The following is a 23,599-nucleotide window of genomic DNA, read 5'->3' as shown; positions in this document are numbered from 1 at the left end:
CTTCTATGTCAATATTAACCTCAAATTGCTTTTCTTGACCAGTAAAAACATTTTGGGTGCTTTAGCAATTTACAAAAGCAGTGTATGAGAACATATAACATCATTTTATTTATCTGGAGAAGATAAATAAAAAGTAACCATTTTTAACCTGCTACTTTTAAAATGTGACACTTTAAGAGCTCAAAGAGTAACTCAGTTTTCTCTGAGACATTTTAACCTCACTCCTAAGACTGAAACTTATTTTCATTTATGAGCCCTGGTTCTGTGTCTGTCAGTATTATTGACTTAAACTCTGCTTGTTTCCTTCTATCAGAATGTTCCAACTTTTTTTTTTTTTTTTTAACCTGAGCATGTAAGCCTTTGAAAATACGGGGCAAACATGCAAAACAAGAGACCTAATTTAGGAGTTAATTTTTTAAAAAGAAGTTAATGGAGCCCTGTAAGGAAATAGTGTTGACACAGGACTTGAGAGATTTGTGTTCCAGATCCAACAATGTCAGTTATTTGTGTTCCTTTATGACCTGTTTTCTCACGTTCCTCATCAGGTTTCAGAGAGAGATTCTTTCTTTAGAACCTAGGGCGCTTATAAGGAAACAATTTTAAAGCTTTCGAATATACTTGTGAAGAAAAAAAATTTAGAGATCTGCTACCAAGGCTTATCTGTGTAGGAGAGTGATATTTATAGTTTCTACATAGCTTACCCAAAATAATTTTACATTGAATATGGGTCATGGTCCCCTACTTGTTTCTTCATTCTGCGGCCCAGTAGGCGCTGTTTGGGCATTATTGGAAAGAAAGAAGGGAAATTTCAAAAGTTCATAAAATGTGAAGCGAATTTGATTCCCCCTGGTGGTGTCGGGGTCAGCCTAGAGGTGGGTTGCTGTTTGGCTCTAGGTAAATGGACCCGAGCGGGTGGAGGGAGGGCAAGCTTTCAGCTGCTGATGCTGGGACAGGGACACTTTTGCCTTTCAACTGAAACCCGACGGCTCGCGCTGCATCTTCCAGCCGCAGTGCACGCACAGCTCCCGGCGGACCGAGCCCATTCCGACCCGAGGATTAGCTCCTCGCGGGAGTTCGTTCCCTAGAGGTTGTTTCTCGGCCGGCCGCGTAGCCCGCCCCCCGCCAGGGCCCGCTCCTCAGCGCCAAGGGGGCGGGGTGCCGCGGCGCTGCGAGCCCCCATTGGCGCGCGCGGCTGCCGACTCGGCGGAGTGACGGAGGGGGCGGGGCCGCGTGTCTTGTTTGTTTGCGCCGTCCCGCCCCGCACTGCCTCAGCCGTCAGCACGGACTGAGGCGCTCAGCCTCTGAGCTGAGAGGCCGACTGGCAGCCCGGCCAGCTTTCGCCTCCTCCGCGCCGCCGCGGCTCCCTTGCGCGTCCGCAGCTGTCCTCACGCTGACATGCGCCTGGCCACAGCCGCGAACGAGGCGTATACGGCCTCGCTGGCCGTCTCGGAGCTGCTGGGCTGCAAGCAGTGTGGCGGGAGCCGCGGCCAGGACGAGGTACCAGGGCAAGGGACCGGGCAAGTGGGCGGGCGGGCACCCGGCCAACTGCTTGGGCTGCACGGAGGTCGCGTCGCTTCCCCGCCCTCGCACCCTAACAGCTTCGGAGAACGCTCCCCGGGGAGGGCGCCGCTGGAGCTACCGCCCGGACGGCCGCCCTGCCCGGCGGGGCGTCGCAGGCTGGCCCGCGCCCCTCAGGTGAAGGGGCGGCCAGTGGTGTTGGGGGGGGGCGTTTGCCACCGAGAGTCGTCCCCGGGCAGAAAATGTTGCGGCTGGGAGGGACAGCTGCCTCGGTCATTTAAATGGAAGTCTCCGAAACAAAATAACGTTGTCTTCTGTACAAGTCTCCACAAGCCAGAAGAAACCTAACAAACTCTAGTCTCACGGTAGAACAGCCTGTGGATTTTTTTCCCCCTCAGCGTCTTGTCAAAACACATTATTCGGGGACCCTCACTCTCTTCGCCTCCTACTTTAAAAAAGAAAGAAAAAGAAACATATTTCGGTCAGTTAAAAATGATGTTGCCTAGAATAAGTATGTACTGCCAGCTCTATGACGTTATGCACAGCGTTTACTCTTGTATTAAACTATCTCTTTTTGTGTCTGAATTGGCCTTCAGAAAGAGCTATTTAATTGTAACATTTTGTATTTTTCCTAAGTGGCTGCAAATAGGGCACCATTTGAGAGTTACTAATACACCTTTAACTCAAATTTGAAACTTTAAAAGGCTTTAATTCAAAAGGTGGCAAGGGAGAAAGTAGAGAAATAGTAATTAAAATCAGAATGTTTTAAGTATTGACTTAAAGAAATGTAAATACGAGGTAATTTCTCTACTGTACTGCCCACTAAAATGACTCAGTGTTAGTATTTATATGTATATATATTTTTTGTAAATGGAGTCTACACCATGATATACTACATATATTCATATAAACTTAAATGAAGACACTTTCTCCTGAAGGTTGTAGAACACCAAATGCTTTTTCTAGATTTTAGCATTCATGGATACATAATGTGCTCCTTGTTTCCAGATAATACAACAACCTAAAAAAAGTCTCATAACTGTTGCTTTGAAACTTTATCATAGAAAAGAGTGTGAAAGTGTTGAAATAGAATTTACAGTTTCTGTTTGCAGGCCGTAACAGATCTGTTCTCATTTTGAGCCTCAATCATTGTGCTTGAATCTGTTATTTCTGGTGGTATTTGTGTGCAGAATCCTGGTTTTTGCCCAGATCTAGAATCTCTAAATATAGCCATGTCAACTGGAAGATACAGATACATTTTATCAATAGCTTGCACATTGATTACAGAGCCTATGGGATTGTGTTCGGGACACCAGGAACCTTTGTATAGTTGTATTTCATTTTTAAAACGTCCAACATGTGGGAAGATAAATTAGGAAGTAGTGCTTTATAGGAAAACTATTCACTTTACAAAAGAATTAATAACACAACTCTTTCAAATAGCAAGCTTCCACAGTGCCTTTAAATTAAACCCTTTCCAGGAATGGAACTCCTGACTAAAGTATAGGGCACACATATGGCCTAAGTCAGCCTTACAAAGCCAGTACTTTGAAGTCAGTGAGTTTTTATTTTTCTAGAATGTATTTCATAGAAGACCAGACACTGGAAAAAGAGGTACCTGAACTTTGAGTATTTCTAAATTCCCTATAAAAGAGTTAATGACAATTTTAGAAAAAGCACTAGTACATGTCGTTGTAATAGGAAGATTTCTTTATAATGCTTCTAGATTTCTTCATTTCTATTTAAAAATTTCAAATGTCAAAAGGCTAGCACCCAGCTATAGGCAATGATTCTCATAAATAAGGAAGAGTGGGATGGGAACTTTTACTTTTTACACAGCATATTTTTGCCTTGTTGAAATGTGTTTCAAACAGAACTGCATTTGTAATTTTTTAAAATATCAAAATTAATATTATTGTGATTATCAGTATTAAGACATCTAGACAGTTTAATAATGTACCAAGTGCAGTGAGAAAAAATAAAATGATTGAAGTGATCTAATCATTTTTACTTTTCAACTAGTTTTGCATATAGATAGACACTGTAAGCCAACAAATGCTCTCATTTTGCACTTGTGGCAAACTGTTCATTTTTTTGGTTAAAGATATTCATATGGATTCATAAATGTATCTGAGAAATTTGAAAAATCTGATTAGAACAGTAAATTCATAAACACAGATTCATACAGTGATACATTACATACATTAGTCATTCTGTGGTGCTGTCAACATTTGCTGAGAATTTTCATACTGTGAAAATTAGTGTGTTAGTATACACTGTAGAGGAAACAGATATCGCGTCAGAGATTTGCAGCAATGTTGTGATGGCAGAGGCTGTTGCTATGTCTTCAAAGATGCTGATTAGGAGGATTGTTGAGAGGAGAAGACTGTTAGTTCCCATGTTAGATTTCCCAGCCACACCTTCACCAAGAGCCTGTGAGGTTTGTGCTGTGGTTAGCATTTCACAACAAGGCCATTTGCTGTTGGCAAGTTCTGCCTCCTTGAATTTAGATTGGCCAAAATTTGTTCAAAGTCTGTAATTCAGTTTCTTACAGGTACATATGAAGGCACAATTGAAGGAACCTTTAGGACGTTATGAAGTGCACTTAGTTTGGCTTACGATCACACCATTGAAGACCTGCAGTGCCTTATTTTTTTTTTTGTAATCAATACCTGCTAGAAAATAGGGTAGCAACTAATTTGTCATGTGACTAGGAAGTGTTTCAAAAGTGAGTTTTCCAGAAAGTTGAAACTTTTACCCCTTTAGAAATCAAGAATACTATTGTATAATAATAATGGTATCTAAAAAGACCTTTAAGTATCAAAAGCTCTTTTAAAAAAATTTATTTACTCATTTATTCATTTTTGGCTGCATTGGGTCTTCGTTGCTGTGCACGGGCTTTCTCTGGTTGCGGAGAGTGGTGGCTACTCTTGGTTGCGGTGCATGGGCTTCTCATTATGGTGGCTTCTCATTGCAGAGCACGGGCTGTAGGCGCGCGGGCTTCAGTAGTTGTGGCACGCGGGCTCAGTAGTTGTGGCTTGCAGGCTCTAGAGTGCAGGCTGAGTACTTGCGGCGCATGGGCTTAGTTGCTCCGCGGCATGTGGGATTGTCCCAGACCGGGCTCGAACCCGTGTCCCCTGCATTGGGAGGCAGATTCTTAACCACTGCGCCACCGGGGAAGTCCCTCAAATGCTCTTAAAGAGGAGCTTTTGAGAGTAATTAATTAAAGACACCAACTCTAGAACCAGACTTCCTGGCTGTTTTCAAGATAATTGTCACCTGTTTCCTTTTCCCATAAGAGCTCAATTTGTGTGCTGTGGAAGGCTAGACGGAATCAATGACCTGCTTCCTGACAGTATCTGGATTAGGATAAATTGGGATGCAGTTTCAGAGTTCATAAAATTCTATTTTACCTAGAACTAGCCATAAGTAAAATAATGAAATTGGAGTCTTAAATATCAGAGACTCCGTTCCATTCCTTTCCTTTCTTCAGTTCTTCTATTCTGTTCCCTGCTTTGTTAGACTGGTACCTCACCAAGGAACGAATGTGATCTTAACAGTAAGAGGTTCTTAGCATAATAGGTTTATAGTCCGTTCCTGAGAATGTTTGCTTTTTCTTAACATCCTGTTTTAAAACACATAATTTTTCATAAAATACATAAAAGAATCTATTTCTAAAGGAACTGGAAAAGAAAGATTTGACCTTTGAAGGCAAGGAAGAGGGGAGACAGTGATACCAGTATGGCCACTAAATTTGGCTACAGGGATAGACTTTCAAAGACTTGAGAATTAGAAAGGACCATTGGGAAAGACCTTTGGCATGCCTATAGGAAAATATTCCATTTCTGAAACATTAATAGTCACTTTCTTGGAACTGTAAAGCTATTGTTTTGTAAGTTTGATATATAAACTATCTATTTGGTATAGAAATAAAACCAAAACAATATACTTCAACCTCTTTGTTTTGAGGCCCATGTGCTAGGAATCTGGTCTTATTTTTAAAAAAATAAACACACACACATACACAATCCACATGCTGCTAATGTATTTGTAGGATAAAGTCCTAGAAATGGAATTGGTAATTTTTTTCCCTTTCCTTACAAATAGTAACATAATATATACATATTATATACTTTGTCTTTTTCCCCCCACATAATATATCTTGGAGATCTTTTAAAGCCAACTTGTATAGAACTGCTTCATTCTTTGTGAGGACTTCATGCTATTCTAGTCTATGATCATACTAAACTTTATTGAAACAGTACTCTATTGATGAGCACTTAGGTTGCTTTATAAAATCTTGTACTACTAGAAACAATGTTGCAGTGATTATACTTTTACACATGACATTTTAGAAATGTGAGTATAGGGTAATGTTTAGGATGGAATTATTGATTAGGGTATGTAACTTTTAAATATTGATCAGTATTTCAGATTGCCCTCCTAGAGGTTGTAGTAATTTATACTCCTTTTATGTTTCTTGATATTTTTTCCTCACACTTCAAAACACTCCCATCAGAAAGTATAAGCAATGAATGGCTATTTCTCCACCCCCTCTCCAACACAGCCTATCATCAAACTTTTTGATCTTAAGCAGTATTTTAGGTGCAAAATTGTATCTCAGTGTTTTATTGTGAGGGTTGATCATTTTTTCAGCCATTTATATTTCATTTTCTTTGAACTGTCCATGTCCTTTGTTCATTTTTCTGTGAGGTTGTTGGGGGTTTTCTTAGTGATTTGTCTTTATGTATTAAAAAAATTTAGCCCTTTGCTATATGAGTTGCAAATATATGTCCAAGTTTTCTGTTTGCTTTTGACTTTATATGTTTATTTTTCCCATATGAAAGTCTTTATTTTTATGTCATCAAATTTATCACTTATATTTTATGATTTCCTGGTTTTGTGGCATTCTTAGACCTAAGTCCACAGGTATTTTCTTCTAATACTGTAATGTTTTTTATTTTTGTTTTTTACACTTATATCTTATTTATTGTGGAGTAAAGTATGATTTAAGCCTCCAATTTCACTTTTTTCTGAGTGGCTCTCCAGTTGTACCAAAATCATTTGTTGAATAATCCATTTCTCCTCCTTTGAAATGCCACCTTTTGTATACTAAAGTCATAAGAATAGTGTCTCTTAGGTAGAAAATGAATAATAAACCCCTGAAATGGGGTGTTTGCTAAAATGCATTTTGTTTAAATAAGATAGTAAAGAACTGAGAAGGGGTATTGATTTTTAGCCTTAAAGTCTTGCCCAATATATTTTGTTAGAAATATATGTAATTAAATCAGAAAGGCCAATAGAGTCATCATTTTATATAAATGGCTGCATTTGTGCCAAGATGATGTATTGAATAGCAGGAATGTGGGTTTTTTCCTTGCATTTATTGTAGGATATTAAAATTGAGACACATACATGGCTGGGCCAGTGAATTTAGTGCCTCCTCTAATGAGGGGCATGGTTATTAGACATTACTGTGTTCAGTATAAGTGTGGAATTATCAGAGTAAGAAATCACTGACCTCCAATACAAGATTATTTGAAACATATATAAAATTTTAGATTTAGTTGGCAAATCCAGCCTACTTTGAATCTGAATCTTGAGTTCTCCTAATTAAGATTCTCTTCAATTTTGTCCTGCCTGCTTAATTTTTAAAAATCCATTCTGCTCAAAAGGTTTTCATTCACTTGGACCAGATTTCTTGAATTGTTGCCACATGTTCTTCTCTGACTGCCCCCTCCCCCCTTTTTTTCCTTTAAAAGGAAAGCATCTGGTTTATATCATGAAGGACTTTTGGAAGCAGTAGAGAGAGGGTAGAAATAATATTTGTATGTAATTATATAAGCAAGGGTTAATATTTAGTTGTTAAAGAAGGAGGGGGTTTTTTGTTTAGAGACTAGAGTGATAGGACATGAGCCTCAAAAAGAAAAAAAAAAGTCTGAATTACATTTTGGTTTTATTTCTATTAGCACACTGTATTGAGGGAAAAGATGGAAGCCTAACAGTAGATTGTCAGTTTTTGTTAACCACACTACACTGTCACATAAAGTATAGAATTCTAGGTTCACTATGTCAAAAGGCAGAAAACCATTTATATTTTAATTAGTTGAGCTCCTCTAAAATATAATATAAGCAAAGTTGATGAGATCCTATAAATTAAAAATTTAAGGAAAACTCACAAAATTAATTTCTCTAAAATTGTTTTACTCAAGCACAGAGAAACCATGCCCTGTACTACTTTCTCTTTTGTGGATTTAAATAGCTTTTTTATTTTTCATAGTATTTCTGTTCTTCTGAAGTGTTATTATAGATGTAGTAATAATTATACTTCTTTCAGTTTAAGACATCTAGGTAGAGGTTATGGCTTTTTCATTTCCTGACAAGATGCACAGGGATTGATATTTTGGTTGGTTGGGTTTTGGATGTACAAACACATTGGTCTTATTTTGTATCACTGACAATCCACAGGGTTGGCTGCTATGTGCTGAACTTTCTGTTCTAGACTTTCTGCCAAGTACTTTATGCAAAACTCTGGTTTTAGTGAAACAGGTTTTATTGTTTTTAGTCAGAGTTGTATTATAAACTGTTGTCAGCTATGTGATGCAAACAGAGGATCTGGTATATATATATGGCCATGAAAATAAATCACCAGAACAAGCCAGTCTCTGTTCAACTGGCTGTTTTTCTCTCCCATTCCTGTGGCCTCAGTTCATGTTGTTTACTGCTGGAGGCCTGAGATGGTGTAGTTTTCTTTTCTAGGAACTTGGAATTAGAATTCCTCGACCACTAGGACACGGACCAAGCAGATTCATCCCAGAAAAGGAGGTATGTTGTTTGTGAAAGTACATAGTGAACTGTATGCTTTTAAGGAAAAGTTTTCATGACCCACATCTTCGCATCTGAACAAGTTGTTGGTCAACAATATGCTCTACACAAGTTAATCATCATGTTTTGGCAGTGAATATGTGGGATTAAAAAGCTGTTATAGTCATGTTGATTTCTAGTATTTCATGATGCTTTTCTAACACCCATATTTAATCAAGCAAAGGCAAGACTTTTTTTCTGACCAATAATATGCCACCTGCTTATATTCAGATGTTGCTTAGGTGTGCCCATAAGCCGAGTTACTTGGTCTTGGCCAACTCCACAGGCTGGTATCAATGCTAGATCGGATCTTTAATTCTAAATATGTAAATGCTCCTATACTTTGTTTTCACAGGGATTGTTTACTGTTAGTTAATTTTGGTTCTCTGTAAATTGAGGGAGAGTAGGTGTTGTTAAAAGGAAAGGCATTAGGGTCTGTTTGCAAGCTCTGCAAATTTGATAATCTAAATCTGGGTTCTGGATTTAGCTCTGGATGTCTGGATTCTGGTCAAGTCTGCAAGCAGCCTATCTAGATGGCCTTTAATGTCCGGCCTTTGTTGTTTTTCCCCTACTACATGATATGTGACTCTTTATTCTGCTATCTTGCAACAAGTTGAGTTAAATTTGTAGAATTATAACCTCTCTTTAAGCCAAATTTAATCTGCTTCTAGGTGACACTTAGAGTGCAGTGCATGCATATTCCTTTTTTTTTTCCTTCCCCTGCATGTTTTCTTTCTTTTACACCAATTTACAATTTCTGAAACCATGGTTTTCCTCTCTTTCATACAGATTCTCCAAGTGGGGAGTGAAGACGCACAGATGCATACTTTATTTGCAGATTCTTTTGCTGCTTTGGGTCGTTTGGATAATATTACCTTAGTGATGGTTTTTCACCCACAATATTTAGAAAGTTTCTTAAAAACTCAACACTATCTACTGCAAATGGATGGGCCATTACCCCTACATTATCGGCACTACATTGGAATAATGGTTTGTAAACATTCAGTGAAAAATTCTTTCTGCCTGCTTTATTAATCTTTTTAAGAGATGGTTAATGCTTCAAACACAGGAATAAATACTTATATTCTAACTTCTAATCGAATTCCTGTTAGGTAGTATCTATTTTTCCTCTTTCTAAATAAGTACGCTGTCAAATATAACAGAAAAAGAAATATGTATTTACACTCTGTTGAGAACCATTTTCTATTAAATACGAGAATAAAGTAGAACACAAGATTATTTCACTGATAGTTCAGATTGACATAAGTGGTGGTACTCATGTTCAATTTATAAATAATATTCCATTGTTTTATGGTTGGCACCTTAATTGAAGTTTCTTCTTAATCTGAGGTTCTGACAGTAGGTATAAAATTTTTCTAAAGTTCAGATACTTTGATCAGATATTTTATTTGTTCTTGGGATATTTTTGAGGTGCTTTCTATAGTGTATGAATTTTTAAATGTTTATATGAAAACTTCATTTCTGTAGTATATGGAAAATTTGAAAACATACTAATCAAAAACTTAATTAGCTGTTTTGCATATTGTAAAGAAAAAGATTTGTAGTTGTTCAAGATTTTAATATGTGTAATTAGAATAATCTTTTTGTTTTCTCTTAAGGCTGCAGCAAGACATCAGTGCTCCTACTTAGTGAATCTCCATGTAAACGATTTCCTTCATGTTGGTGGAGACCCCAAGTGGCTTAATGGTTTAGAGAATGCTCCTCAAAAACTACAGAATTTAGGAGAACTTAACAAAGTGTTAGCCCATAGACCTTGGCTTATTACCAAAGAACATATTGAGGTAAGTAGAGAATATATCTAGGGTGTCATTAAAAAAAAAAATTAGACTAATTTTTAGAGCAGTTTTAGGTTTACAGAAAAATGGCACAGAAAGTAGAGTTCCCATATTCTACCCCCGTCAACCATCCACCACCCCCCGCCCACACACACATAGTTTCTCTATTACTAACATCTAGTATTAGTATAGTACATATGCTGTAACTGATGAATTAATAATGTCTAATTTACATTGGGGTTCACTCTTTGTGTTGTACAGTTCTATGGGTTTTGACAACTGCATAATGTCGTGTTATCCACCATTATGGTATCATAAAGAATAGTTTCACTTCTCTCAAAATCTCCTATGCTCCCTCTATTCATCTCTCTCCCCTTCCCCCTGAAACTACTGCTCTTTTTTACAGTCTTTATGGTTTTACCTTTTCCAGACTGTCATATAGTTGGCATCACACAGTATATAGCCCTTGCAGACTAGCTTGTCAGTATGCATTTAAGGTTTCTCCATGGTTTTTCATGGCTTGGTAGCTCATTTTTTATTGCTGAAAAATACATGTATGGATGTACCTCAGTTTATCCATTCATCTATTGAAGGACATCTTGGTTACTTCCAGTTTTTGGCAATTATGAATAAAGCTTCTACAAACATTCACATATAGGCTTTTTGGTGGACATAAGTGTTCAACTCAGTTGGGTAAATAACCAGGAGTGTGATTGCTGGATCGTATGATAAGCTTGTGTTTATTAGCTTTGTAAGAAACTGTCATCCAAAGTGGCTATACCAGTTTGTGTTCCCATGAGCAATGGATGAGCATTCCTGTTGCTCCACATCCTTGTCAGTATTTGTTGTTATCAGTGTTCTGGATTTTAGCCATTCTGATAGATGTAAAGTGACATCTTGTTGTGTTATCTTTTTAAAATACCATTTTAAACTAGTTTTGTCTGGTTCTATTTATTAATAAAGATAATAGAATAAAAGTAGATGGACATTCTCTAAAAGAATCTACCATGCAGTAGAAATTCTTAAAAATACAATATATTTTTGGTGTTGTCTTTCTCTTTTTTTAGAATATTTATTTATTGGCCATGCCTCAAGGCTTGTGGGATCTTAGTTTCCTGACCAGGGATGGAACCCATGCCCCCTGCAGTGGAAGTGCAGAGACCTAACCACTGAACCTCCAGGGAATTCCCTAGAATATTTTAGATTCTTTTATGTAATTGAAGCATCTTTTTATCAAGGAGATACAAGATTTGAATATGATTAATGCAATGTCTGTTACATTGTCTAGTAATATAAAATTACATATTATAAAATAGATAATGAAGCAGAATGGACACAGATTTGTAAGACTTTGAAGAACTGTAGACTTTACCTTGAGCATAATTTTTAAAATAAATATAATTTGATGATTTAAGAATATTCAGAGTCAAGCTGTTCAAACCACTTTTTAAAAATTCCTTGAGGAGGCCTGATAATAAAGAAAAACAGGCGTATTTTACACAGTAGCTTCTACTTTAAACACAAATTCATTACATTTGGTTTGAGACTGCACTAACAACATAGTTAATGCATTCATAATCCATCATCTGAGATATGGCAACTGCTTTTAAACAAAATGTATTCTACATTTTTAAATCAGGATTTCAGAAAGTCAAAATAATAACGAATGTGTCGTTATCAGTTTATCTTAAGCTCTATTTGTGAATACATATTCATAAAAATTAGCAAATTCTGGGTTCTACATGCCTCAAATTGTAATTTTATCTTAAGTTTTATATAGTAACTAATCCTGTTTTCAGTAGGTTAAATACCAAGATGAACTGTATTCTTTCATCAATACCATACCCCAGCATAAAAATGTTCTCGTTTTTTTTCCCAAGGGACTTTTGAAAGCTGAAGAGCACAGCTGGTCCCTTGCAGAACTGGTACATGCAGTAGTTCTACTTACACACTATCATTCTCTTGCCTCGTTCACATTTGGCTGTGGAATCAGTCCAGAAATTCATTGTGATGGTGGCCACACATTCAGACCTCCTTCTGTTAGTAACTACTGCATCTGTGACATTACAAATGGCAATCACAGTGTGGATGAGATGCAGGTCAATTCAGCAGGAAATGTTTCGGTAAGTATCTATTATTTATTATAGGATCATCCTAAGAGTAATCACAGTAATTGCTGTTATATTATTTTTTCATTTGGCTTTTAAGAAAATCTACCCTATTAAGTCCAAAAAGATATTAGGCCCCCATACCTGTTCATTCAGCAAGTATTTATTGTCTGCCTCCAAATGCTCAGCACTAGTCTGATGCTAAGGGACATACAAAATTATAAGACCCTCTAGGAGGTTACATTTGAATAATTTTAGGATCAGAAGTCACCAGCAATGTGCCCCATCAGAGCCATCTGGTATTGAACAGCTACTGAGTGAGATGAGGGGAGACTGAGAACAGTGGAACTTGGTGGTAGAAACTTCCTGATGCTGATCACATCCTTTTGCACAGAAGAAACAGGCTGTCTTCTTAATTACTTTTTAGAAGATTTAATCAGCCTTGATCTGGAATTTCTCCTTTTAAAATACTTCATGTTTTAACTTCTCACAAATATATATAAAAGTGAATGTAAATTTATTAAAATGCTTTTATCTCTATTCCTTCTCTTCTCTGGCTTTTATATTTTCTCAGTTATGTTATTCCTTTGAAACAGATCAGAATGAGTTGAATTTTCTATAAGCAAATTTGAATTCTATATATGATGAGTCAAAATTCCCTCTGCATTCTTTAGCTGTAGTGAAAGAGAAAAGGGTTTATATTTCCAAATTGAAATCAGAGAAACAACATTACAGTCTTCTGAATACTTTGCACAGATTTTCTCAGTTGTATTATTTTAAACAGATTTGGACAGGTTAAATTTATATATTTGACTTTAACGTGTATTTGACTGTTAATGTATATTTGACTGTGGGCAAGTTATCTAACCTCTCTGAGCCTCCATTCTTTCATTTCTAAATGAAGGTCAAACACAAGGTTATTGTAAAGTTTAAATGAAATGTCTCTAAAGAGGTAAAAGGCAAAAAAAAAAAAAAAAAAAGAAGTTAAAAGGCCTAGTACAGTGCTTGGCATTTATCAGGTACTAAATAAGAGGTAGCATTTACAGATGGTGAGATTAGCACAGGAGGGAAAATCATGTTCCCAAGGTTGATCACTGTGCTGTGCTGGCAACGCCCAAGACCATCAGTTCCACCCTCTGTTGAGCTATCTGGATTGTTGTTGGAGGCCTGCATATGGCCACTGATTATTTATCAAAGCTTAAAGGTTATGAGATGGTCTAAGGGAGAGTACATCAGTTGCTAGGATGCTTAGAGTTGGATTGTTGTCCTTCCCCACCTTTGATTTAGTACAAGGCTAAAGAAAAAGTACTGTTCCTAGTTATCCCTTTATTAAATGAGATAATAGTGAAATAATAGAATTTTTAAAAACTTCCCTAGTAGATAAGCTCCCTGTTCCCAGGTGTTGAGCATTTTTTAGCAATAAATATTTTTAAATTAAGGTATGTACCTTGTTTTTTTAGACATAATGCTATTGCACACTTAATAGCCTACAGTATAAACAGTATAGTGTATAGTATAGTACAGTATACAGTATAATGTACAGTACAGTACAGTGTATTTTTGGCTGCATTGGGTCTTCGTTGCTGCGCGCGGGCTTTCTCTAGTTGCAGCGAGCGGGGGCTACTCTTGGTTGCGGTGTGCGGGCTTCTCGTTGAGGTGGCTTCTCTTGTTGCAGAACACAGGCTCTAGGCGCGCGGGCTTCAGCAGTTGTGGCTCGTGGGCTCTAGAGCAGAGGCTCAGTTGTTGAGGCACACGGGCTTAGTTGCTCCACAGCATGTGGGATCTTCCCAGACCAGGGCTCGAACCCATGTCCCCTGCATTGGCAGGCAGATTTTTAACCACTGTGCCACCAGGGAAGTCCCTAAACATAACTTTTATATGCACTGGAAAACCAAACAATTCATGACTCGCTTTGTTGCAGTGGTGTGGAACTGAACCCACAATGTACCTGAGGTATGCCTGTCTATTGACAACATGCCCAGTGTACACAGTTGATGCAAAAGCACTTATACTTTGTGTACCTTATTTAACTGATTGAGCAAGTAAAAGCTTAACTCTTAAATATTCAGTTCTGTTTTAAATCGACAAGTAGTGTTAAATTTTTAAAATTTAGCATTGATAGTAATATTATTACTAATTTTAGTAATAAAAGGTAAAACATTAGAATGTGTTCTTAAAATCATTTTTCTCTTATATTTTAAAATTTAAATATCTGTATATATAATAGGCCAAATAATTGTTGTTTTTTTGTTTTTGCGGTATGCGGGCCTCTCACCGTTGTGGCCTCTCCCGTTCTGGAGCACAGGCTCCGGACGCGCAGGCTCAGCGGCCATGGCTCACGGGCCCAGCCGCTCTGCGGCACGTGGGATCTTCCCGGACCGGGGCACGAACCCATGTCCCCTGCATCGGCAGGCGGACTCTCAACCACTGCGCCACCAGGGAAGCCCCAAATAATTGTTTTTGATTCATCCATGTGCATTAAAATTATAAGAAGATCTTTTCTTATATTGTATTAAGATGCAAATTCTTATGAAACAGACTTAATAAAATTCAAAAGTTTCATTCCGTGTTTGACATATGTAACCTTAATTGCACTTTCTTTTCAGGTAAGTGATTCCTTCTTTGAGGTCGAAGCCCTCATGGAAAAGATGAAGCAGTTACAGGAATGTCGAGATGAAGAAGAGGCAAGTCAGGAAGAGATGGCTTCACGTTTTGAAATAGAAAAAAGAGAGAGCATGTTTGTCTTCTCTTCAGGTAAAAGCAACCATTACATAGTCAATAAAATGTCTGTTTTTTAAGAGAATTTAAATAAAAGTATCCTTTTTTATTGGAATATAGTTGATTACAATGTTGTATTAGTTTCAAGTGTACAGCAAAGTGAATCTGTTATACATATATCCACTGTTTTTTCAGATTTTTTTCCCATATAGGTCATTACAGAGTGCTGAGTAGAGTTCCCTGTGCCATACAGTAGGTCCTTATTAGTTATCTATTTTGTATATAGTAGTGTGTATATGTCAATTCCAATCTCCCAGTTTATCCCTCCCCCCTTTTCCCCCCAGTAACCATAGACTTGTTTTCTACATCTGTGACTCTATTTCTGTTTTGTAAATAAGTTCATTTGTACCACTTTTTTTAGAGTCTACATGTAAGCGGCGACATATGGTATTTGTCTTTCTCTGTCTGACTTAACTTCACTTAACATGATAATCTCCAGGTCCATTCATGTTGTGGCAAATGACATTATTTTGTTCCTTTTTATGGCTGAGCAACATTCCACTGTATATATGTACCACATCTTCTTTATTCACTCCTCTATTGATGGACATTTAGGTTGCTTCCATATCTTGGCTATTGTAAATACTGCTGTAATGAACATTGGGGTGCATGTATTTTCAAATTATGGTTTTCTCCATATATATGCCCAGGAGTAGTGTTGCTGGATCAGATGGTTAACTCTATTTTTAGTTTTTTAAGGAACCTCCATACTGTTCTCCATAGTGGCTGAACCAGTTTACATTCCCAGCAACAGCTGTAGCATTTACTCTTTGAGATAAGATGATGGCCATTCTGACCAGTGTGAGGTGATATCTCATTGTAGTTTTGATTTGCATTTCTCTAATAATTAGTGATGTTGAGCATATTTTCATGTGCTTTTTGGCCATCTGTATGCCTTCTTTGGAGAAATCTCTATTTAGATCTGCCCATTTTTGGATTGGGTTGTTTTTTTGATACTGAGCTGCATGAGCTGTTTGTATATTTTGGAGATTAATTCTTTGTCAGTTGCTTCGTTTGCAAATATTTTCTCCCATTCTGTGGGTTATCTTTGCTGTGCAAAAGCTTTTAAGTTTAATCCAAATATGGCTTTCCTTTTAGAAAGGTTATTGCATAGGTAGAAAAGGAAGTTATAGTGAAAACAGCACTAGACTAAGAGAGAGGACATTTGATTTGGGTTCTAATACTAAAATCACTGCTAATAAACTTTGTGAATATAAGTCATTTAACATTGAGTGCTTTTTTTCCTCTTCTTTAAAATGAGGAAATTGCATTCATAAAGGCCTGAGATTGCTTCCAGCTTTAAAATTCTATGATTTGTGAAAAGGAGCTACTTCTTAGATAACTAACAACAACGTAAATCCTTTATGTTTGGCCTTTATCAAATGTAGGCTATAGGATTTAATATGTAAACCAGATAATTTAAAGGAAAAAAGTTAATAAAGTGTGTCAGTGTATTTTGACAATAATAGAGTGGGACAAAGAGTATATGTTAAAAGCAAGTTTCTTAATAGCAAAGAAAAAATCAAATTTGTATAAATGGAGGTTGGATGTTAGCTTGAGGAGAAGTCTTTGATTTTATTTACTTGAAACTATAATCTCATCGACCCCTAAACATGAAGATAATCTGAAAAGGCTTAGAAGCAGTGCAGGAAACATTGTAAAAACAGTGACACACAGAACCTCTTTCCTTTGTTCATCATTTTAGAATTGTTTCTAGGACCTTTGAGCTGTTAAAGAGATCATTTTATATATTGTGTGACATTAAAAATAGTCCAAATGCTAAAGTTTAGAGCATAAAGTTTAAAGTTTATATTTGTTATCACCATAAAGATTATTCAAAAGGGTGTTCATACTTGGAGTACATACTTTTCAGTAGAACCTAGTATCTATAAACTACAGTCGGGACACAGAGGGAGAGAGGATCTGTGAAAGAGAGGAATTAAAAACAGAAAATTAACCATGAGTATTTTTTTAATAACAGAATCTACTTTTATTATATTCCATTTATTAGTAAGTAGGCTATTTCTCTTTACAGTTTTAAGACTTTATTTTAGTTGATATTGGTTACTCAGTGTCAGAGAAAGGGTAATCCTGTTTTTACTTGTTACAGGTAAAATGAATTTTAACTAGCATCCTGTTTTTGAAAGGCTTTCAGTGTTTTTTTTTTTTTAAATTATTTCAGATGATGAAGAAGTTACACCAGCAAGAGATGTATCTCGTCACTTTGAGGATACTAGTTATGGCTATAAGGATTTCTCTAGACATGGAATGCACGTCCCAACATTTCGAGTCCAGGTAAAATGACAACTTGTTTTATGTACATGCTCAATTAGAAATACCTCAATCTGACTTAAAATAAGAAAGAGCCATCTGGATTTGAGAACAGAAAGCAATGCAGAGAAAAATAACTTTTCTACGTACACGTAATTCCCTTAGGTATGTTTATTATATTGTTAAAGTTCATAAATCAGTTGCTCAGAATTCAAAACACATTCACCCATAAAGCAAAATTACAATAGTGGTTAGGTTCCCAGAGATGGTATGCAGAAACCCAGTTAAAGTTCCTACTATAACGAAACAATAAATAATAGTTGTGTTTGAACCTAGCTTGCTTTTATAGCACTGTTTTACTGAGCCCCAGTGTTAAAGTGAGGCTATTTCTGCCCTGATATGCACCAGGCCTGAGTGACAAGAGAAATGTCCTCACAGCATCTCAGGCATTATGTGTGTGGGGGTGAAGGGAAAGAGGATGAGAAAGAGTGAAAGATTTGCTTAAATTAGGACTTATAGGGAAAGCAGATTTTTTGTTTTCTTTTTAATTTGGGTGAGTTTTTACAGGTACCATAGAAAATAAACCATGATTACAATAACCTAATTCCCTTTAAAATATGAACTGAATGTCATTTGAAGCAATGAGAATTTTTAAAGGTTTCATATTTAAAGCTTAAAGAGGATTCACATAAATAAATCTTATTCCAAAATTACTTAGCACCCACCTCTTAGAATAAATAAAGTTCCTGGGGTAAGGAGTAGAATTATTGTTGGTAGACCCAGTTTGTTTAGCTCCATAATCATTAACTTTGAAATACACAGTAAAACTTCCCAGTACAATTCTGTATATACTGAGTCCATGGAAACTTAGGGACCTCGTTGTCCTCCAGGATACCAGGGTCCTTCTCTGTTTTCACTTTGGCAGGAGGCACTGTGCTAAGTGCTTTGCAAGTATATCTCAGGAGTAACAATTGCTGTATCTTCTAGTTCCAGAATAAAAGTTGAGAATCGTCAATTAGCAAACATTTATCTATTCTGTGCTGTAGTTTTGTAAGACCGCTTCCAATCCGTCAGTAGAAACATACTGTAGTTTAAATGTTTTTCTTAAACAGTCTGTTATATATTTCATTTAGATAGGTAAATATATAATTCAGATGAGTTGGTGTTCCCAACTTTCCCAATTATTGTGCAGGGGCTATTATAACTCTTCTACCAGAATTATGAAAATATTTGAGAACTATGATTTTTTTTCTTTGCTCAAGGAACTAACATTGTTTAAGGAGACAGAATTAGGCACAAGGAAGAATTATAGAATATTTTACTCAATAGTGAAGTTGTATCATGAAATATAAAAGATTACAATTGAAGGGATCATGTGGACTGGAAAATTTTATGGAGGGAGATTAGGATTTGAGAGATTTGAATGGTTTAAAAGCATGGGCATTGTAAGCAGAGGAGACTGTAGGCAATAACTGAGCATAGGTTGAGGGAAGGGATCATAAACTGACTGGGCTGCTAAGACCTTCAAGCAAAGGATAAGTGGGAAGTTAGTTTAAAATTGATCAGATTTGTAGGTGATGATCAGATTTGTAGGTTTTGACCATAGTGATGGCATAATATCAAAGAGGTGTTTTAGGAAAATAAATATGGTAGTAACATTGAAGTGGGAGGTTATTAAGTTTTGCTTGAGATGGAAAGAAAGGAAGCAGGGAGACTTTAATTTGGGAAAACTAATTAGGAGACACAATTAATAGGACTGAGAATCAGAGGTGGTAGGAGGAAAAAGAATGAATGATGGATACCTTGAATTAAAAATTTACAAAGTTTGAGGACCATTTGAATGCCTGCAGCAATAGAAAAGGAGAGTGGCCTCCCAAGATGGGTCATCTCTGGAGGCTGACGGGGGAAACAGTGAGAGAAAGCTGAATATGGGTGACCTGTGTGTAAGGGGAAGAGATTCCACTGGTTTTTAAACTCGCTGAGTTCAAAATGTAACTTTTGCATGTTGCAGTATAGAAATTGAAAACATCAAACTGGAATGCAAGTGAAACTGAGAGCTAGGGATGTACTAGAAAGGCAGTGGATTTCAGCTGCCAGTAATTTCACTGCACCGAAGAGCGACAGACATAGAACTATAGTTGGCCACGTTTTAATTATTCACATTTGTTCTGTTCTCTGTATTTAGGACTATTGTTGGGAAGACCATGGTTATTCTTTGGTAAATCGTCTTTATCCAGATGTAGGACAGTTGATCGATGAAAAATTTCACATTGCTTACAATCTTACTTACAATACAATGGCAATGCACAAAGATGTTGATACCTCAATGCTAAGACGGGCTATTTGGAACTATATTCACTGCATGTTTGGAATAAGGTTAGTCTGTTTTCTTATGTTTATGAAGAGGTATTTTCCTTTAGCCTAAATTATTCAGGTGCTTGGAACACATATGCACACAGACCTACGTTAACATACTCAAAACCATCCCCTCCCCAATAGCTTATTTTTATGCATTTTGTGCTTCAAAAACTTGATTTTTTGCAGCTTGGTGTGTTTTCTCTTGCCTAGCTAAGCAGGAGGGAGAGTTAGGAATGCTGACAAGAGTTAAATAACAGATGCCTCCAGGGAAGAGGAGAGCAAGCAAGCTGGCCCAAGAGCATAGAGGAAGAGGCAAAGTTTGTCTCTGAACATTTATGGTATCTTTTCCCTTTGTATCATCTTTTATCTCCTGACACACTCATACTTCTACCTTCATGGAACTTAGAACTCTTACAGTACCCTTCTAAAGAGTACCTACTCCCATGATATTTCATCAAAATACAAAACTTTCATATCCTGTTAGGTATTCAGCCACATTTAAACACAGCCATCATAAACCACCTTCTAACATACACAAACAACCATGCTGTGGTACTTTCTGATTATTTTAGCTGTAAAGTCACACTTTCTCTTGCTTCTTCACTTTATCAGTAGCCAGGCTATGACTTTAGACTCCTGAATGGTTATACAGGACCCGCTTTCTTCCTTTTCTACTAAAAACCAATTAGGAGACTTCAGTTCTAGGCACTATCTGCCAGTGCGGCAGAGGAGACATTGGTGCCTACGACCATCTTGGCTTAGCCTTTCCCAAGTATAGACACTGTGAAGCCATCTAGAGACTGATTCTTTCCTCTCAGACACCTCTCTCCCTTTTTTCTCATCTGACCCCAAGAACTCCTGGAAACATAAGAAAAAAAATTTATTTACACAAATAGATTATAATTGATAATCATGTAATAGTATCAATAAGTATTATTGTTAATTTATTGATTGTTAGTTTATTGTTTAGTTTATTGTTAGTTTATTGTTATTGTTAGTTTATTGATTAATTTGTTAATTTATTGATTAATTTGTTAATTTCTTAATATCAGCAATACTCAAACTTTGTTTCCAGAATTTGTTCCTCAGTGTGGTTGCTTATTCATGATTGTAAATATACTGTTGCTTGGGCACTGGCAATTTTTTTGTTCATCTGACTTCTGTTTCTTACCCCTTTATACTCATTCATCCACCCCCAATGAAACGTAAAAATTGTAAAGCTGTCATTTTGGGGGATAGCTACCTACACAAAGAGGGGGAAAGAATACAGCATTTACTATTGATGTCTGTACTTCCATAAGAATAAAACAGACTATACATAAAATTCTCACATTATCTTTTAACAGATATGATGACTATGACTATGGTGAAATTAACCAGCTATTGGATCGTAGCTTTAAAGTTTATATCAAAACTGTTGTTTGCACTCCTGAAAAGGTTACCAAAAGAATGTATGATAGCTTCTGGAGGCAGTTCAAGCACTCTGAGAAGGTAAGTACCTATTGTGTTTACTCTAACTTAGCAGTGATCCTTATTCTCCTTCACCTAATCTAATGGGTCTCAAACCCCTTCCATCACTTCTACCAACCCAGATAAGAACATTCCAGATCAGCTGTCTCACATACCCCTTGGAAGGGAGAACCTCATTATGGTTTAAAGTAAAAGAATAAAGACAGGGAGAACCGGTGTGCTGGCCTCTCCTCAGAGTGCTGGCATCACTGTAACTGCTTAAGAGAAAGAAGAGAGTGTTTGTGAATGATGATTTGGCAGGGAAGTTGTTATTCTAACAAACCTTCAAGAAGAGATGTGATCGAATATAAATACAAGCTCAAAACATCTATCCAAAGAAGATCAGACAGCTTTTGTTTTGAGAAACTGATGTTATTCAGTGGCACACAGAAAACATTTCTGGTGTTTATTAGATGCACTGAAACTGACTGTGAATGCTTATAACCCTATCTCTTTTTTTTTTGCATCTTTATTGGAGTATAATTGCTTTACAGTGTTGTGTTAGTTTCTGCTGTATAAGAAAGTGAATCAGTTATATGTATACATATATCCTATCTTAAATGATAATGTGTCTTATATTCAGGTTCACGTTAATCTGCTTCTTATAGAAGCTAGGATGCAAGCAGAACTCCTTTATGCTCTGAGAGCCATTACTCGCTATATGACCTGATGCCTTTCCTCCATTAAAGAAGATGAACGATCAGCAGATATTGTCCTACAAGGGGAAGGTACTAAGCCCCAGGACCAATGGTAGATAAAAGAATTCAGAAATCCATTGTGCCATGATTCCTTTAGTTTCTGCTATTTTACTGTGGAAATGCCACTGCTGGCACAAGCAGTGAGTGCTTGGCAGCTTCAAGTTTAGAGCTGTGAAGAAGGGCTGCTGTTCACAGTATTTTGCTTTTTGACAGTACAAGATGCTGTATAACTTTTAATACAGCAAATAGTAACTCTCAAAATCCTGTTGCTTTTATGTTAAAAAATAACAAGAATTGGAGCATGCAAAGAATGGGACTTTGATAATGATGTAAGCTTTTATATTGATACATAAAGGATTTTAGATATTGGTGCTGCTATTCCTGCTGGTGGAATGAATAGAGTGGCTGTTCCAGTTAAGCTATTAGTAATAAAGTGAACACTGCTACTATCTGAGCCTACATACATAATTTTTGTGGTTTCAAATTAAACTTGCATATGTGTTAATTTTTTTTGCACCTAAAATTACTCACAGCTCGGCAAAGACCATTATGATGGTAACAGCTCATTTCTTTCATACAGTTTTTTAATTCAGTTATTGGATGATACTAAATTACAGTGGCATTCTTAAAGATTTTCTTCAAAAAGCAATCTTAAATGAAAGTGTGTAAATTATAAGAAAAGCTGGCTACCTTTTGATATGCTGTTTCCCAAGATTCTCTGACACTGGAGGGCAGCTGTCTTGTACAGTATTTTTGTTTCCAGCACCAAAGTTATGGGAAATATTGCTGTAGACTGCTGCGCAGTCCCAGGTGCATTCTGCCCCTCTGCTCCTGCCCACCTCATGGTCCCCACTTCAGAGGTTGTACAGCTCCTTAAATAATAAAGCTGGAAAATATATTTAGTCAGGTTATCAAATTTGATTTACAAAAATGCTAGCTTTGTTTGAAATGCAAACAGGCTTGAAAAAAATGTATTAAGTACTTTGTATTCTGGAGGCGTGAACTGCTTTTGAAGTCTGTCAGTATTATTGGTATTTTTCAATAAAGAATAATTTTTCTGCAATTTTTTTGCTGTCTCAGTCTCTTAAAAAGTCATGACTTCACAATCGGTAGCTACGCTGTTTCTTTTGACTTTTTCATTAGCCATCACACTTAAATAATTCTGTAATCAGATGAGAGACTTAAATGGCAAACTCTTGAAGTCACTTTGAAAGATATAAAGAAAAGTTTTATCTCGGAAATAACTGGTACAGCCCCATGCCTTGTCCATTTTGAACTGAGGTGGACTGAGATGTTTTAGAAGTCAAATAGAATTATTAAAAATTATTAGAAACAAAGGCTAATTAGGGAGCCACTACAGAACAAAAAATGACACTGTCAAACAATTAGAAATAGCTCTAAATTTAATCAAAGCTGTTGTAATAACTCTCTTACTCATCAAAACATTTACTGAGCTCCATTTAGTGCCTATAAATTTATAGTGTGGGATGGGAGGCACAGTTTTGAATGGAGGGGATGTACTTACCTTCATGGCTGTTGAGAAGATTGAGAAGATAAGACTATCACCTTAGATAAAAATTATCTTCAGTATATTTAAAGATATACATAAGCCCATTTCTAGTCAGCTTACAATAATATACAAATGGTCTTACCCATTGAATTTGCATCATACCTCTGCCCTTTTCTGTCTGCTGCTGGG

At 36.7% G+C, this 23,599-nt stretch overlaps 1 protein-coding gene across 4 annotated transcripts in view; it reads left to right on the top strand.

Moving 5' to 3' along the window:
• Nucleotides 1–22,928, top strand: part of SESN1 (sestrin 1) — a 107,120-nt gene extending 84,192 nt beyond the window's left edge. Inside the window, exons 1-10 of one of the 4 annotated variants that reach the window (XM_082669296.1) lie at nt 1,286–1,497; nt 8,278–8,343; nt 9,172–9,372; nt 10,002–10,184; nt 12,059–12,301; nt 14,893–15,040; nt 17,247–17,359; nt 19,521–19,711; nt 21,040–21,184; nt 21,786–22,928. In XM_082669296.1, coding sequence (XP_082525422.1) covers nt 1,396–1,497; nt 8,278–8,343; nt 9,172–9,372; nt 10,002–10,184; nt 12,059–12,301; nt 14,893–15,040; nt 17,247–17,359; nt 19,521–19,711; nt 21,040–21,184; nt 21,786–21,872 — 1,479 coding nt within the window. In that variant the 5' untranslated portion in view covers nt 1,286–1,395 and the 3' untranslated portion in view covers nt 21,873–22,928. Of the gene's footprint in view, nt 1–1,285; nt 1,498–8,264; nt 8,344–9,171; nt 9,373–10,001; nt 10,185–12,058; nt 12,302–14,892; nt 15,041–17,246; nt 17,360–19,520; nt 19,712–21,039; nt 21,185–21,785 lie in introns of those variants that run through there. The other 3 variants (XM_082669298.1, XM_082669295.1, XM_082669297.1) reach the window with 3 other exon arrangements.
• The last annotated feature ends 671 nt before the right edge of the window (nt 22,929–23,599 follow it).

Source organism: Grampus griseus (assembly GCF_964374135.1).
Source record: "Grampus griseus genome assembly, chromosome: 13".
Taxonomy (NCBI): domain Eukaryota; kingdom Metazoa; phylum Chordata; class Mammalia; order Artiodactyla; family Delphinidae; genus Grampus; species Grampus griseus.
The sequence above is the reverse complement of the archived record's forward strand: the minus strand, read 5'-3'. Positions and strand labels throughout refer to the sequence as shown.